The sequence below is a fragment of the Vulpes vulpes genome, chromosome 16 (genome assembly GCF_048418805.1).
Source record: "Vulpes vulpes isolate BD-2025 chromosome 16, VulVul3, whole genome shotgun sequence".
NCBI classification, from domain to species: domain Eukaryota; kingdom Metazoa; phylum Chordata; class Mammalia; order Carnivora; family Canidae; genus Vulpes; species Vulpes vulpes.
Window position 1 is genome coordinate 19,739,297 of NC_132795.1, and position 16,387 is coordinate 19,755,683.

The following is a 16,387-nucleotide window of genomic DNA, read 5'->3' on the forward strand; positions in this document are numbered from 1 at the left end:
CGCCACCCAGGCTCCCCTTCTCAAGTTTTCTATCAAATCTTAGAATGATATCACCATGTCAGGTTACTCAAATCAGAATCTAATCAATTAGCCAAACCTGCTGATTGTATCATTTTTTTTTTAAGATTTTATTTATTTATTCATGAGAGACACAGAAAGAGAGAGAGGCAGAGACACAGGCAGAGGGAGAAGCAGGCTCCAGGCAGGGAGGCCGACGTGGGACTCGATCCCAGGTCTCCAGGATCATGCCCTGGGCTGAAGGTAGGTGCTAACCATTGAGCCACCCAGGGATCCCTTTTGTTTTTTTTTTTAAGAAATTGCTACAGTGGCCCCAGCCTTCAGCAACTACAACTCTGGTCAGTCAGCTGCCATCAACATCAAGGCAAGACCCTCCATCAGCAAAATGATGATGACTTGCTGGAAGCTCAAATGATGGTTAGCACTTTTTCACAATAGAATGTTTTAAAATTAAGGTATGTACATTGTTTTTTAGACATAATAGTATTGCACACTTAATAGACTAGTGTGTAAACATAACTTATATGCACTGGAAAACTAAAGAATTCATTTGACTGGCTTTATTTTAATATTCACTTTGTTGCAGTAGTCTGGAACCAAATTTGCAATATTTCTGAGGTATGCCTGTAATCTATTATTATCTGTCTATATAGATTTGCCTATTTTGGACATGTCATATAATTAGAATCATACTTTGTGGCTGTTTCCCTTCACTTAGCATAATATTTTCAAGGGTCATCCACAGTGTAGGAGTAGTTCATTTTTATGGCCTAATAGTATTCCTAATAGTATTCCATTTCAGGTGTATTCTGCTTTTGTTTATCCATTTGTTAGCCGTTGGCATTTGGATTGTTCCTACTTTTTTGCTATCAGCTGTGAATTTTTGTGTACATGTTTTTGTATGGACATCTTATCAATTCTCTTGAGTATATATCTAATACAATTGCTGGGTCATGACAACTATAACAATTTGAGGAACTGTCAGAATATTTTCCAAAGCATCTTATTTTTATTTATTTGACTTTTAGAAACTTTATTTTCTGTCAACATTTTTTCCATTTGTTTGCCTTTGTGAAAGAGCAACTTAAGACCACTCAGTAGTTATTCCAATGCACTCAGCGGCCTGAGCAGTGGGAGCTGCAGATCAGGCTGCTCGGCAGGTTGAGCTCGCCAGTCTTCAGTAGGGAACTACTGAATAGACACAGAGGGCAGAGGGCACCTGCATGCCTTCAGACCAGTCTGCGCCTTCACACCTTGGGGTCATGACCTGAGCCAAAGACAGACACTTAACAGACTGAGCTGCCCAGGAACTCCTTATTGTGGTTTTATTTATTTATTTATTTATAGTTTTTTTCTTTAAAGATTATTTATTTATTTATTTATTCATAGACACACACACACACACACACACACACACAGAGAAAGAGAGAGGCAGAGACACAGGCAGAGGGAAAAGCAGGCACCATGCAGAGAGCCAGGGTCTCCAGGAACACACCCTAGGCCACCGGGGCTGCCCCTTATTGTGGTTTTAATATGCATTTCTCTGATGGCTAATGATTGAACATCTTTTCACATTCATTAATCCGTTTGCATATCTTCTTAGGAGCAATGTGTATTGAGATCTTTTGCTCATTTAAAAATTGTCCTATTTATCTTTTTAGGATTGAATTGTAATAGTTCTTTATACATTCTGAATATTAGATCCTTATCAGATATGTTATGTGCAAATATTTTCTTCATTCTTTCTATTTTTTTTCACCACAAAAGACTAAAGTTTTTAATTTTGATGACGTTTATTTACTTTTCTTTGGTTGCTTGTGTTTTTTGCAACATATCTAGGAATCCATTGCCTAATCGAAGGTCAAGAAGATTTATGCCTATGTTTTCTCCTAAGAGCTTTTTTTTTTTTCTTTAAAGATTTTATTTATTTATTTAGGGAGAGAAGGTGCACAAAGGTGGGAGGGGCAGGGATAGAGGGAGAAAGAGAATCTCAAGCGGACTCCATGGTGAGCACAGACCCCCCCAAGACGGGGCTGGATCTCACAACCCTGAGACCAAGACCTGAGCAAAATCAAGAGTCCCTTCGTTAACTCACTGAGCGACCCACGTGCCCCATCTCCTAAGTTTTATAGTTTTGGCTCTTAAATTTAGGACTTTGATCCATGTAAAGTTAATTTTTCATATGTTGTGAGGTAGCGATCCAAGTTCAGTGTGTTGCGGGTGATTATCCAGTTGTCCCAGTAACATTTGTTGCAAGTTATCTTTCACCTTTAAGTTGTCTTGATAGTCCAGTCGAAAAATTAATCTGTGTGTGAGGGTTTATTATTTCCAGAACCTCAATTCTATTTCATGGGTCTAGATCCTTCTCCTCTACCCTTATGCTCGCAGGACCACTGTATTTCACAGAAGTCATCTAAGAACCATTCTTTAACTCACAGCCATTAATTCCAGGGTCTGAATTACCTCTTCTTCCCCACGGGTGTGAAAACTTTCCCAAGAATGTCTTTAATCCGTAGCCATCCAGATTGTGTCCCATGGGGTCGTTTGGTTTTGTTTTGCTTTTCTGAATAAAAATCAAGGTCACGTGTTAGGCGGGGAGGCCGCTTAACCAGAAGTTAGCTTTCAGGTCAACAGCACTAGAACCCCGTCGAATTTATCTGAGGAAGTTGACGAGCAAGGCCAGGAAGAGACGACAGAAATACCTCGGCTCAGCTTTCAAAGGCGCGCTGGGGGCCGGAGGCGCGGGGGGGGGGCGGCTGCTCGTCAGTCTCCAAACACCGAGGCGGGAGGCCGGGGACATTTCCGCCGGAGGCGACGCTCGGACGGAGGCGACAGGTCCAGGCCTCGACGGAGCTGAGGAGCCTGTGGGAACTGCCGGGAGCGACCGCCCGCGAAGCAGCTCCGCGCCCCCCCGCCCCGTTTTCCCGCCTCGCCTTTCCTCCTCCTCCCCCCCACGCCGCCTCCCGACGCGTAGCGGAAGTGACGCGACACGTAGCGGAAGTCCCTCCAGCCGCGGTGTTGTGCTGTGGGGAAGAGAGACGGATTTGTAAACCCCGGAGCGAGGTTCTGCCTACCCGAGGCCGCTGCGGTGCGGAGACCCTGGGTGAAGCCGCCGTCACCATGTCTGACCAGGTACCGGGGCGGGAGCGGTCTGATGGCCGTGGCCGAGGCCTTTCTCCGCCGGTCCGCTCGCCTCTCGGCTGGAGCCAGGGATGGAGACGCGGGGGAGGGGAGCGCGCCATGGGGGAGGGGGCGGCCGGTGGGGCCTCGGCCGGAGGGGGGGCGCGGTGGACTCGTGTCGGAGCCGCCGGGGCCTGCCGCCGGCCTCCGGGAGCCGCCCTGCTCCTCTCCGGGCCTGCTCATCACCCCCTGTGCCCCGGCGTCTCTGACGGAGGCCTCCCTCGAGTCGCTCCCCCCTTCTTTCTTCGGGGTCGACCAGGTGCAGGAGCCAGCTTCTACCTCCCCGAGAGGGGTCCCTGGGGAGCACGTCCGTCTCCCTGTCCCGGGGACCGGGTGCAGCAGCAGGGCCCTAGGCCCCAGTTATGTAACGGGAGAGAATCCCAGCCCGGGAGGCTCTGTGGCCCTGAAAAGCGGGTGGACTCCACTTTTCGGTTCTCCGTGTCGAGCTAGTGCAGGAGTGGGGGCGTGGGGGGCGGGAGGCGGCTGGGGTTGCTGGGAACCTAAAAAGCTGCGCTTTCCTCCTTGGATTGCTGCTAGGGCAGGGCCGTCGCCGCTCCGCTGAGGCTTTCCGTGCGGTGGTGCAGAGCTGTCGCCTCTTTTCTTGTACTTTCCCATTTCTTACTCGGGATTGGTTCCGCAACTCTCCAGTTGTAAGAGAGCACTCGGAATAACCGAGAAACAAAGTAGAGCGAAACTGCTAAGGCAACCGAAAGCGTTTGATCTGGGCATTAACCTCAAGCTGATACTTTTGAGGGAGAGGATGGGGAAAACTTGGGTGTATGTAGAGCAGTTGCGTAATATTCACAGAAAGCTATTGTGGCAGAGCGCTCCGTCTCAGCGTTAGCATCAAGAATTTACTTGGGATTTGCACGAGATCTGCAGTGTTCAGTTTTGCTTGGTAAGTTTCTTCCTCACCCTTCTCTAGTTAAACCACGTTTATGGCTAGTTTTTGATTCATAACGTTTTTGTCTGGACTTCGTTTTGTTTGCTCAGATGACTAACTTTTGAAAGTCTTTTTTGGATCTTTTGTTTGTTTAGTGATAGTTATCTGGAAGACTTGTTTTTCATTCAACTTCATAATGCACTTGAACTTTTCAATTTGACACAGTTACTCCCCAGGCTTCTAACTCGGTTTAGTTTAGTAACACTTGGCGAGAGTAAGCGAGGCTTGTGTGGATTTGTACTACGAGGTAAATGTACACTGGTATTTTTGAATCTTAACCATAATCTAGATTAGTTTTGGATGGATCTTCTTAACCAACAGTCTAGACTAATTCCCAAATTGGTATGGGAGTTATAAGTATGTCCCTGGGTAGTTGTTTACTTGGTTACCAGGGAGGAAAGAACAGGTGTAAATGCTTAGTTTCATCAGCCTTTTATTTTGATGTTAGGAGGCATGTTGAAATGTACTACAGCGTGATGAAAGAGCAATGTAAAGAAAGAATTACAAGCTAAATTGTAGAATTTATTGCTCCAGTTTGAATTTGTCATTAAGAGAGACATGAAAGAAGAAATAAAGGACTTAGTACCCGAACAGGTGGCCAGATGTTTTTTAGATGCTTTTCTAGAAGGTCCTCGAGGTCAAAACTATTTTCATGATAATACTAGGAATTGTCTTTTTATTCTCATTCTTTCATGAGTGTTCAGTGATGTCTTCTGGACACTAACATGACCTATCACAACAGATTGAAGTGTAGAAGCAGATGTGAAAATCCAGCTGCTTTCTATTAAGCCAAACATTAAAGAGCTTTGCAAAAATGCAAAGTAGTATTGTTCTCACTAGTTTTGAAAAATATTTTCAATAAAAATGTTTTCTACTAATACATAATGGATTTATTGTTACTTTTGAATGAATTAATGAAACTTAAAACATTTCTAAGTTTCAATGTCTAATACTGTAAATCTCTATAAATATGACCAGCCTGATGAAAGCTTTAGGGGGTTCTAAATAATTTCTAAGAGTGTAAAAGAGTCATGAGACCAAAAAATTTGAGAACTGTTGCTCCCGTCTGTTTGACCAGCAACATTATTAATAATCAAGATCCAGTACAATTTCAGTGTTGGGTGTTAAGTATGTAAAGTGGTATGAAGCTGAACTCTTACCCTTAAGAGGCTTATGAGCAAGAGTAAGAATCTCAAGTTATTACTTTGCAGTATCAACAGCATGAGACTCAACCACTGTCCCTAAAAGACAGTATTAACTTAAACCAAGTTCTTTTAGAAGGATGCATTTTCTGAGGCACCTCTCAGAAGTTTGTTGTTTGGTGCTAAGATATTGCAGTTGAATTTTAGGTTTAAAAATAGGTGGACATTAGGGATCCCTGGGTGGCGCAGCAGTTTAGCATCTGCCTTTGGCCCAGGGCGCGATCCTGGAGACCCAGGATCGAATCCCACATCGGGTTCCCGGTGCATGGAGCCTGCTTCTCACTCTGCTTATGTCTCTGCCTCTCTCTCTCTCTCTCTCTGTGACTATCATAAATAAATAAAAATTAAAAAAAAATAGGTGGACATTAAAATAAAGACTTGAGTTGCTGGATTCTCCATTGATTAGTGAAAATATTGTTTTGTGAATTTGAAATACTTCGTTATAATTCTGACAATGCCAGCATTATCTAGTGGATTTGTGAACCATTACTGAATAATCCTCTAAAACAGGTTTTTTTTTTTTTTTAAAGATTTTATTTATTTATTCATGAGAGGCACACTCACAAACACACACACACATACACACACAGAGAGGCAGAGACACAGGCAGAGGGAGATGCAGGCTCCATGCAGGGAGCCTGATGTGGGACTCCAGGATCACGCCCTGGACTGAAGGTGGCACTAAACCGCTGAGCCACCTGGGCTACCCTCTAAAACAGGTTCTAAACCCAAAGTTCATGGACCCTAAGGGCTGAAAATCCATTGAAACTATATGGAGTGTTTTGTGAGTATTTGTACATGATTTTTTTTTTTTTTTAAGAGAGAAAGGACCCATAGCTTTCATCAGAGGTACATGATCCCTCAGAAAGAATAAAGACTAGCCTTTAACCAGTAGTAGATCTCATTGGGTGCTCTCCTTTAACCTGATCTCACCTTGCAGCAAATCTGAGCACTTACATAGAACCAGAAGCTTACTATCAGAATGGGTATGGGTAATTTGTTCCAATATTTTTCCTTTCTTCCCTATATTCAGGTTTATAGTGGTTCCCCCAAGCTTCTCTCCCATGCCCAAATCATTAAAGGCAGCATGAACTTAATCTCTTTAATTCAGGTCTGTTAATTTGTAATAATTGGGTGACTGATTTACTTGAAATTCTAACTGAATCTGTTGTGAGCAGGTTCACTCTCCCCACCCCCACCTCAGAGTCTGAATGATTTTCTTTTATGTTCTTTTAGTCAAGGATTTGAAAGTATTGTGTAATTCTGGTTATCTGTTGGTACCTTACAAACTACTTCAAAACCTAGTAACTTACATAAACGCTTTTATATTTTGCTCCTATATCTGCAATTTGGGCAGGGTTCTGTGGGCTAGACCCACCACTGCTCCTTGGTGTGGGGGGCCTCAGCTGGGATTATATGGTAGGGGGCTGGAATGGATGGGCTCTTCATAAAGTCCCAGAGCCTCTCTGAGTGATTTCATCATGTGTTTTGTTCAGCATAGGGACTCCAGAATATTGATCTGTGGCAGCTCGGCTAACAAGAGCGTGAATGTTTCCAGAGGACCCTGGGTGGAAACCTCAAGCTTCCTAGGACGTAGCCTTGGAGGTCACCTCTGCATTCTGTTGGTTAGGCAGATCACTAAGGCCGGCCCAGATTCAAGGGAGAGGCATTTATTTATTTGTTTTGGGAATATAATTGACCAGCGGGTCCCTTCTACTCTTGGCACCCACAGCCACCCCCTCAAAGGGGTGATTTTTGGTCTAAGGTCTGAAGAGCTCTTTTCGAATGACACAAGAGATGCTTTGAGGAGGGGGTGACGAGAAAGGTTCAAGTATGAATAAGAATCCTGTGAAGTTCAAAGTCAGGGAAGAACCCCCAGTGGAAAGGACACCCAGACAGGTCACCGTCTTGCTCCAGGTATACAGCATAATGATTTGATATTTGTGTATATATTGTGAAATGATCACCACAGTATATCTAGTTAACATCTATCACCACACAATTTTTTTTTCTTGTAACGAGAACTTAAGATGTAATCTCTTAGCAATTTTCAAATATGCAATATAGTATTATTAACTAGTCAACAATGGAAAGGCAGTTAGGCTTCATCTCAATAGGAAGAGTAACAAAGAATTTATGGTTATTTTTACCACATTAATGGTATTTCTTCTGTCAGGATAGCATTATTCCTTGCAATATTCTTTATATCTTCCTTGTTGCTGATGTTTACTGATCTTACCAACTGTTAGCTTGAGATAGCAGGAGAAAATGATGAATTATTAGAATTTATAATTATGTATACTATTTATATCACATAGTAAGATTGGTAAACTGTAGCTATGACTTGAGCATGTAGTTAGTGATACAGTGAGCATTCCATAGGAATGCTGGGAGAGGATTGATACAATGTCTCTTCTCTCTGATAGATATATAAGGTGCTGCTAGTGGATGTTGCAAACATATAGGTTATAATAAAACATTGCAAATAAAATGTCACCTAAACAATATTTAATAGTATTTTGAAAACTGAGTATGATTGTTAAGGTTGGAGTATTCATGAAGTTTAGCTGAGTAGTTCAGATTCAAACTATAAAGACAAATATGTCTTCATACCTGTTAGCCCCATTAGCAGTTAGAATGTCTCTTTTATATTAGCAACAGTAGAGCCTCGGATAAACCTCATTGACTATGATACAGCCAGCAAAGCTGAGACTCTTTCTACTGTAGCTTTTATATATAATGTTACAATAATTATTTACTTAAGTGTCTTTTTCTTTTTTTTTTTTTAAGATTTTATTTATTTATTCATAGACACAGAGAGAGGCAGAGACACAGGCAGAGGGAGAAGCAGGCTCCATGCAGGGAGCCCAATGTGGGACTCGATCCGGGGTCTCCAGGATCACACCCCAGGCTGCAGGCGGTGCCAAACTGCTGCGCGACCAGGGCTGCCCTTAAGTGTCTTTTTCTATTAGAGTGCTTTTGAGGGTCAGGAATCAGGCTTTATTTATCCTTTCTTCCTGAAGTGCCTAGCACAGTAATTGGATACTTAGTAAGTTTTTGAAGGAATGAGTGTTCAGATTCATTCATTTAACATGTATTTATTGAATGTCAGTATATACTAGGCACCCTTAAAGGCCCTAAATTGGAAGGCTGCCTCAAAAACTTGAAGCAGCTGGTATCTTCTCCTCTTTCAGCCTCCATGATGTTCTGTTATTGAGGAAGGATTGGTTGTCAGAATAGTTTTCCTTTTATGATGTTTTTACATTCCTTCTTGATATTTATTTCTATTATCAGTAGACCTGGTAACTTTAAGATCAAATCATTTACTTCCAGGACATTGAGATTGTTATGGATAATTTTCTCTAAGATAGGTTTAGTATCCCGTTTAAGAATTTTCTGTAAAGTGATTTTGGGGAGGTAATTTTCTAATACTCTGCTTCTTTAAAAGTCATGTGGTGTGTTCACACATATATTATTGAGCACCTTACTTTTATAGTTAAATTAAAAAAAATTGTTTTAAGTAATCTCTATACCCAGTGTAGGCTTTGAACTCATGACATGGAGATCAAGGGTTGCTTGCTCTTCTAACTCAGCCAGTTAGGTGCCCCCTTTCTTTTACAGTTTAATTAATTAATTAATTAATTTTAAAAAAGGTTTTATTTATTCATGAGAGACTCACACAGAGAGAAAGAGAGAGAGAGAGAGAGAGAGAGAGAGAAGCAGAGACAGGCAGAGGGAGAAGCAGGCTCCATGCAGGGAGCCTGACGTGGGACTCGATTCATGGTTTCCAGGATCAGGCCCTGGGCTGAAGGCGGTGCTAAACCGCTGAGCCACCTGGCTGCCCTACTTTTACAGTTTAAATTGTGAATATTCCTGCCACATAACTTCAGTTTATTTAAAGATGTGTTGTATTTATTACACTTTTCTTTTGACCACTATTTTTGCATTTGATTACCCTTTACTGAGCTAATGAGAATCTGAAGCAAAAGTGGAGTTCTGTTTGCTGGCCTCTGTGCTCAATATCTAGGCCCACTGATTTTTCACGGTTTCACCAAAGATTAATATATGTATCAAAAAGTGCACATAATGGGATGCCTGGATGGCTCAGTGGTTGACAGTCTGCCTTTGGCTCGGGTTATGATCCTCGGGTCCTGGGATCGAGTTCCGCATCAGGCTCCCTGTGGGGAGCCTGCTTCTCCCTCTGCCTATGTCTGTGTCTCTGATGAATAAATAAATAAAATCTTAAAAAAAAAGTGCACATAAATGTACAGTTTGCTGAATTTTCACAAAGTGATATCACATCCCTGCAGCCAGTAGACAGATTAAGAATTAACGCCCTGGGACACCTGGGTGGCTCAGCGGTTGAGTGCCTGCCTTCAGCTCAGGATGTGACCAGCATTGAGTCCCACATTGGGCTCCCTGTATGGAGCCTGCGTCTCCCTCTGCTTATGTGTCTGTGTCTCTCATGGATAAATAAATAAAATCCTTAAAATAAATAAAATAAACTATTAAAAAAAAAAAGAATTACTGCCCTGACTACTAATTAGATTAGTTTGCCGTTACAGTTGTTAAGTAAATAGAGTCATATGGTGTATACTTCTGTGTGTGACTTATTCTGCTCAGCCTTGTTTGGAGATTTGTCTATATTGTGTGTAGTTGTACGTTGTTAAATTACATTGCTAAATTGTATTCCATTGTGTGATTGTGCCACAATTTATCCATTCTGTTTTTGATGTATATTGAGGTAGTTTTCTAGGTTCTGTTTTTAATATAAGGCAAATGATACCTATTTACAGAACCTTCTATGTCTGTTTGGATTTCCTTTGGGTTGAATAACAGAAAACCTGATGTATAGTATGTTAAATAAGTCGCAGTTTTTCTCATGAAACAAGAAGTCTAGACATAAGTAGTTCAGGGCTACTAAGATAGCTCCACAATGCCTTCATACCCCTTTCTCCCCCATCCAGAACAGATGTCTTCACTCTCATGCCTGTCTCCTGTGGGCACAAAGAGGTTACTTTGTGTCTTTGTTCCAGGAAGGAGAAAGGGATGGAGTAAAGGGAAAAAGTAGGTGCCAACAAAAAGTCTATCACCTTTTATCTCATTGGCGGACACTATGTCATGTGGCCATAAGAGAAGCTGGGCAAATCTAGGCTCCACTGTATAAAGGAAAAGGGGGAAAAAGGATGTTGGGTAGGTAATTAACAATGTCTGCCATACCTCTAAATCTGTTTGCTGAGACTTTTGTATACAGTCAAGCCATTTGTTCCTGGCTTTGCGTAGGTCCATAGTCTAGGCTCAAAGAGTAGTTTACACAACCAGTGCAATTTTCAATTATAATTTTTAGTTCCTGAGAAATTTCATATCTAGTGTTTAACCACAATTCTAGGGTTGAATATAAATTTGCAAAAGATCTGGAGTCTGGACAGCTTGACTTAAGCCTTGAAATTAAGTCTGGTTGGTTCCATTCCAAATCTCTAGTACTGTGTCTTAAGTTTAAATGTACACAGCATGAAGCTGAAAGCATGTGTATTTTGTGTTTTTAGAATTGTAATTGTAATTTTATTGTAATTTGAGTTTTGAATATTTTAGTAATAGATGTTAAGTGTTATAATTACCCAACTTAATTACCCATATTGAACTTTCTTCATTAGGAATATAAATATATATATAAATAAAATCTTATATATATTTTTTTTATTCATGAGAGACAGAGAGAGAGAGAGAGAGAGGCAGAGATACAGGCAGAGGGAGAAGCAGGATCCATGCAGGGAGCTCAATGCGGGACTTGATCCCGGGATTCCAGGACCACTCCCTGGGCTGAAGGCAGGCTTCTCAACCGCTGAGCCACCCAGGTGTCCCTCTCCCTCATATTTTGAAGGCAATCCCAGGCATTATATAATTTCATCTGTAAATCTTTCAGTTTCATCTGTAAATCTCCATCTCTAAATAGAAGGACTTTTTCTTTAAACAATATTATTATTACACCTTATGTAATGAACAGATCTATCAAATGAGAATCTTTGTTCTGGGGTTTCCCTAGGATACCCCCCCGCCCCCAGCCCTGCAAGAATGAACAATTCTTGTATAGCTGAAGGGTCATTGACAGATGGGAGGTAGTTAAGTGTGATGTTCCCTTCATGTCATTAAGTAGTCAACATACTGGTTGCCAATGCTGCTGCTGCCTTTTTTTTTTTTTATTGCCAATACTTTTTTTTTTTTTAGATTTTATTTATTTATTCATGAGAGAGACGCAGAGAGTGAGAGAGGCAGAGACATGGGCAGAGGGAGAAGCAGAGGAAGAAGCAGGCCCCATGCGGGGAGCCTGATGTGGGACTGGATCCCAGTCTCCAGGATGAATCATGCCCTGGCCTGAAGGTGGCGCTAAACCACCGAGCTGCCCCGAATGCCAATACTTCTAAGCAAAGTTCTTGTTCTTTTGACTTTGAAATGGCACAGTAAAATTCTTCTCATGAATTTTGTACATTTGTTGGGTTTTCTGTTCTTTCCAGTCTAGTTCTCTTTCCAGATTCGGCCATCTTCTATTTCCAAGCTGTTCCCTCTATGTCTTGGAAAGAAGAGTTGATAGTGCCTGGTGCCTGATAAATTCCTTTACCATTCCAGTTACCATGATTGAGGCCCTGGCCGACAGACCTGAAAATTTAGAGGTTTTTGGTTCCTCTCTTTGATCTTGTACATATAGTTACTTTTCTTTCCATTACTAGCTTCTTCCTTTCCAATCAAATCAACCAGCCCTCTCTGGGATTCAGTTTTCTCTGATGACCTAGTGTCCCAGACCCAGTGCTGAATGAATGCTTTCACTGTTTTGTAACTAGTGTGCCATACCATTCTGTATTGGTTGCTTTTTTCAGGGGAGAGGAGGAAAGAAGACATACAAAAGACACTGAGAACACTGGAGACAATCTTTGGCCTTTTTTGTTCAAGATCTTCTCATTTTTCAGACTAGTCAAAAGAAAAAAAAGATAGTACATGGAAAATTGGATGACTGTATTAGGCAAGCATGAAGCTATTAAGCAATGGTACACATGACATTGCTCTGGTGCTTCAGAGTTGAGAAGAGATCACCAAAATGTAGTGACTAGGATATGATTTTTTTGGAAATTCCATATCCTAGTTGTTCACATGTTCTTATGCAGTTGAAGTGAATTATCTTTTATTTCCAACTGTGAATATAAAAACCTGAAAGGATTTTTGTTTGGACTGACTATTGTATATAGTAGAAGTATGAAGCATTAATAAAATTTTGTGGTATGATACAGAAAATAATGTTAATTCAACAAGCTTTAAATTATTGCCTAGTATTTGCCTGGCATTATAGAGATTATAAAGATGAAAAAACTTGGGTCTTCTCCCAAGTCAAGACAAAACTATCATAGAAAACATTAATTTATTTAACAAACATATTGAATATTTTCAAAGTACCTAACATTGTGCTTGATCAGAAATATAGCGAAGAGTAAAAAGTATAGTGGTGAGGATCTCAATCTGGTAGAAGATACAGATACGCAAATGTGTGGTTATTAAAGAGAAAAGTAAGCATTATTGGAATGTTGAAGAAAGTGATTGGAGAAATCATTTTGTAGGAAGTGATGCCTGAGTGATATTGAAAGGGAGGTAGGTTAAGAAAGCAGAGGTGATTAATGTGTACGGAGATGGTGGAGATAAGGTAGAGGGTGTCATGTGTAAGGAATTGTAGATAGTTCAATATGGCTAGAGCAAAGGCTATTATTAGCATGAGAGGTAGGAGAGTAAGACTAAATTGGTAGGTAGGGACCAGTACATGAAGGATCAGTGTTATGGTAAGGAAGCTGAACTTAACATTCTGTCTTGAAGATTCTGGGCAAATCAGATTGCATTTTAGAGAGATGGTTCTGGTGTTAGTTTGGAGAATTGAAGGGAGGAAGATTGGGGGAATCTGTTGCAGTGATAATGAGCAACAATGAGTATCTGACATAAGGCAGTGGAATGGAGAAGAATAAACTTGAGAGCCATCAAGAGATAACATTGTCAGAATGTTGAATGATCCAGCGTGAGATTTAAGAGAGGAAGACTAGCCAAAGATGACACTTAGATTCTGTTTTGGGCATTTGACTGTACGGTAACCATTTATTGCAATTGGGAATCCAAGAGGAATTGTTTTTTGTTTTTTATTGTGATTTTCAGAAGGGGAGTTAAAACTAACAGAGGAGTTAGAGATAATGCATTCAATTTTAGATACTTATATTCAGGTACCAATGGGACATCGAGAGTTGAAATGGTCAAGTACTTGGATAAATGAGTGTAAAACTCAGAAAAATTGTCCATTTGGAGAGGATGACTGTGAGTCATTAGTACCTAAAAGTAGTTGGAATCATGGGTCATCTAAGAAAACAAGGCAGAGGATTGAGGACATGGGATCCAGAGGACCCCAGCATTTAAGGAAATAGTCAAGATGAGAGAATGGAATCTTGGAGGCCAAAGGTAGAGAGTTTCCAAGGAAGAAGTCATCGTACCTGTTCGCGCCTCTCAGGACAGAGTGACAGCCAGTGTTCTTACCACGGCGGCCGGTCCCGGCGCCAGGTGGCCGCTCAGCGCTGTGCCTTCCAGGGGTGACGGGCATGTGCAGGCGGGCAGCAGTCTCCGGAGCCCCCAGCCGCACTTCCAGAGACGTGCTGTCGTGGGGCACAGGAACGCTGTTGTCCCGCCAGACCCAAGAGGAGGGGCCGCCTCGCTGTGTCCTGGAAGAGCCCTTGCAGAGAGCAGTGCCGTGTCCCCTGCCTTTCTAGATTCTGTCTTCTGGCGTCGAGGAGGATCTGGGGTTTCAGAGCTGAGCGCTACCACGGCTTGGCCCGAGGGGGAGCAGGCCCGGGAAGCCTGGAGCCAGAGCGGGCTCACCCCGAGGTGCGCATGCACTGTGCCCGCGTAACCACCAGACCATGTCCCCGAGACTGCCCCCTGCCCGCGGGGTGACCGGCCACTTAAAAAAAAAAAAACAAAAAAAAAAAACAAAAAAAAAAAACACCTTTTAGCAAAAAGGTGTCTATTGTGTTAGAATTAAAAATGAGACTTGAAGTTGTCTGATGGATTTAGCAATAAGGAGTCGAACAGGTAACCTTGGTGAGAGCAATGTCAAGTAGAATGGTAAGGTATAAACCAGATTATAGTGGGTTAAGGGTGAAAGTGGAGACAGTTAATGCTAAGTTCTCTTGTAAGAAGTTTGAAGAAAAATATGAGGACAACAACTAGAGAAGATGGTTGAAGAGGTTCAATATTTTAGAATTGAGAATAAATGCCATGAAAAATATGAATAAATTGCAAATATGAACAGTAAAGGAAAATATTAGTCACAGTTGGAAGGTTGGGGGGTGCTTTGGTTCCTGGAAGAGTTTTTGTTGTTGTTGTTGTTGTTGTTTTAAGATTTTATTTATTCATGAGAGACACAGAGAGAGAGAGAGAGGCAGAGACACAGCAGAGGGAGAAACAGGCTCCATGCAGGGAGCCCCATGTGGGACTTGATCCCCGGACTGCGGGATCACAACCTGAGCCAAAGGCAGATGCACAACCGGGTGTCCCATGGAAGAGTATTTTTTAAATACTGGTCTTCAAATGATGTGTGGGATGGGTTTCTGTGAGGTGATTTCAGGAGAGGTTCAGGGAGGATATATAGTCTAGGTAGGTAAAGGAAACAGACCACAGAGGGCTGAAGGTGGAAGAATGCTAGTAGACTTATTGGAGGGAACAGCAAATAGTCCAGTTTAACTGAATCCTCAGGTTTGTAAAGAAAGTGGTAAGGGAAAAATGAGACTTGACTTTGGTAATGGAGGAACTGTATTGGGTGCTGTGGGGTTTGCTTCTAGGCCTTAAAGTACTAGGAGCTATTAATGCTTTTTGCTAGAGGTTGTTGTGCAATTAGAGAAGCTGTGCTTTAGAAAAGCAGTGTGGACGACGGATCGGGATCGGAGGAGGGGAAGGAACTCTTTTGTCCTTGAGTAGCCTCTATAGCTATCTTAGAAACTGGAGCAAAATCACTCCCATTGTGCTGATGAATTGCTGCTGGGTGAGGGTTTTCCTCCTTTGTTTTAATTCAAACAATAGCTTCCTAAGACCCCTTTTCCTCTCAGTTTTAAAGAGAACTCGGTTTCATTGCTCTATTGCTCTTCACTGCATGGAATAAGCTGTCCTTACCTTCTCTAGATACTTAAAGGAAGAAGCAACTGTTTACTATGAATATAAATTCATAGAAATGTGGTGGTGAGACTGTTTGAAGACATTCTTCTAGTTTTCAGGTGAAATACTGTCTCACTAAAGGTTCATTTTGTCTGCTACCCTAATATGCAGTAGTCAGCAAATGTTGAAGGTACTGCAGAATGAAAAACGGGCAAGGATTTACACTAACGAAGTCAGTTCTGTTGTCTAAGCATTTCCGTGGACTCTATCCTGTATCTTAAAGTTAAAAGCTCCTTGTAGTTTATATGTTCTGTTAAATTTTGAATGTTGAAGAATTTTAGTTTTAAGTTACTGGCATGAGTTACACAGGTAATATGGCTCTGTTATTTTACTTGTAAAATACAATATAGTTGGTTATATTCTTAAATTATGTGTTTGAACAAAAGAGTTTATATTTAAATAAGTGGCTAATTTTGTGGTCAAACTAAGGTAAGGTACACAGGAAAGCTACTACTTTTGACACATTACTGAGAGAAATTATCCATGTTACCTCCTTTAGTAAAACGGCTTGCTTTTCTTAGCTACAGTGGAATTAACTACTTATTCTATTCATTTTCATTTCAATATCTCTTCATTTGAAATTATTTTATAGCCCTCTTCTCTCTCTCTGAATTTTGTCTCCTCTTTCCTTTTCCTGCCTACTCTGTACTTTTTACTTATTACACTTATTCCCCTAAGTTTTTTCAGCCAAGGCTAATCTTTATTTGTTCATTCATTCATTCATTCATTCATTCATGAGAGGCACAGAGAGCGAGCGGCAGAGACACAGGCAGAGGGGCGAAGCGGGCTTCCCCCGGAGAGCCCACTGTGGGACTCA

General features: G+C 41.6%; 1 protein-coding gene across 1 annotated transcript in view; it reads left to right on the top strand.

Annotated features, from left to right (window-relative positions):
- Positions 1–2,656: 2,656 nt before the first annotated feature.
- The window catches only part of SUMO1 (small ubiquitin like modifier 1), a 29,472-nt gene continuing 15,741 nt past the window's right edge, over positions 2,657–16,387 (top strand). Inside the window, exon 1 of the mRNA XM_026002528.2 lies at positions 2,657–3,150. Coding sequence (XP_025858313.1) covers positions 3,139–3,150 — 12 coding nt within the window. The 5' untranslated portion in view covers positions 2,657–3,138. The remainder of the gene's footprint in view (positions 3,151–16,387) is intronic.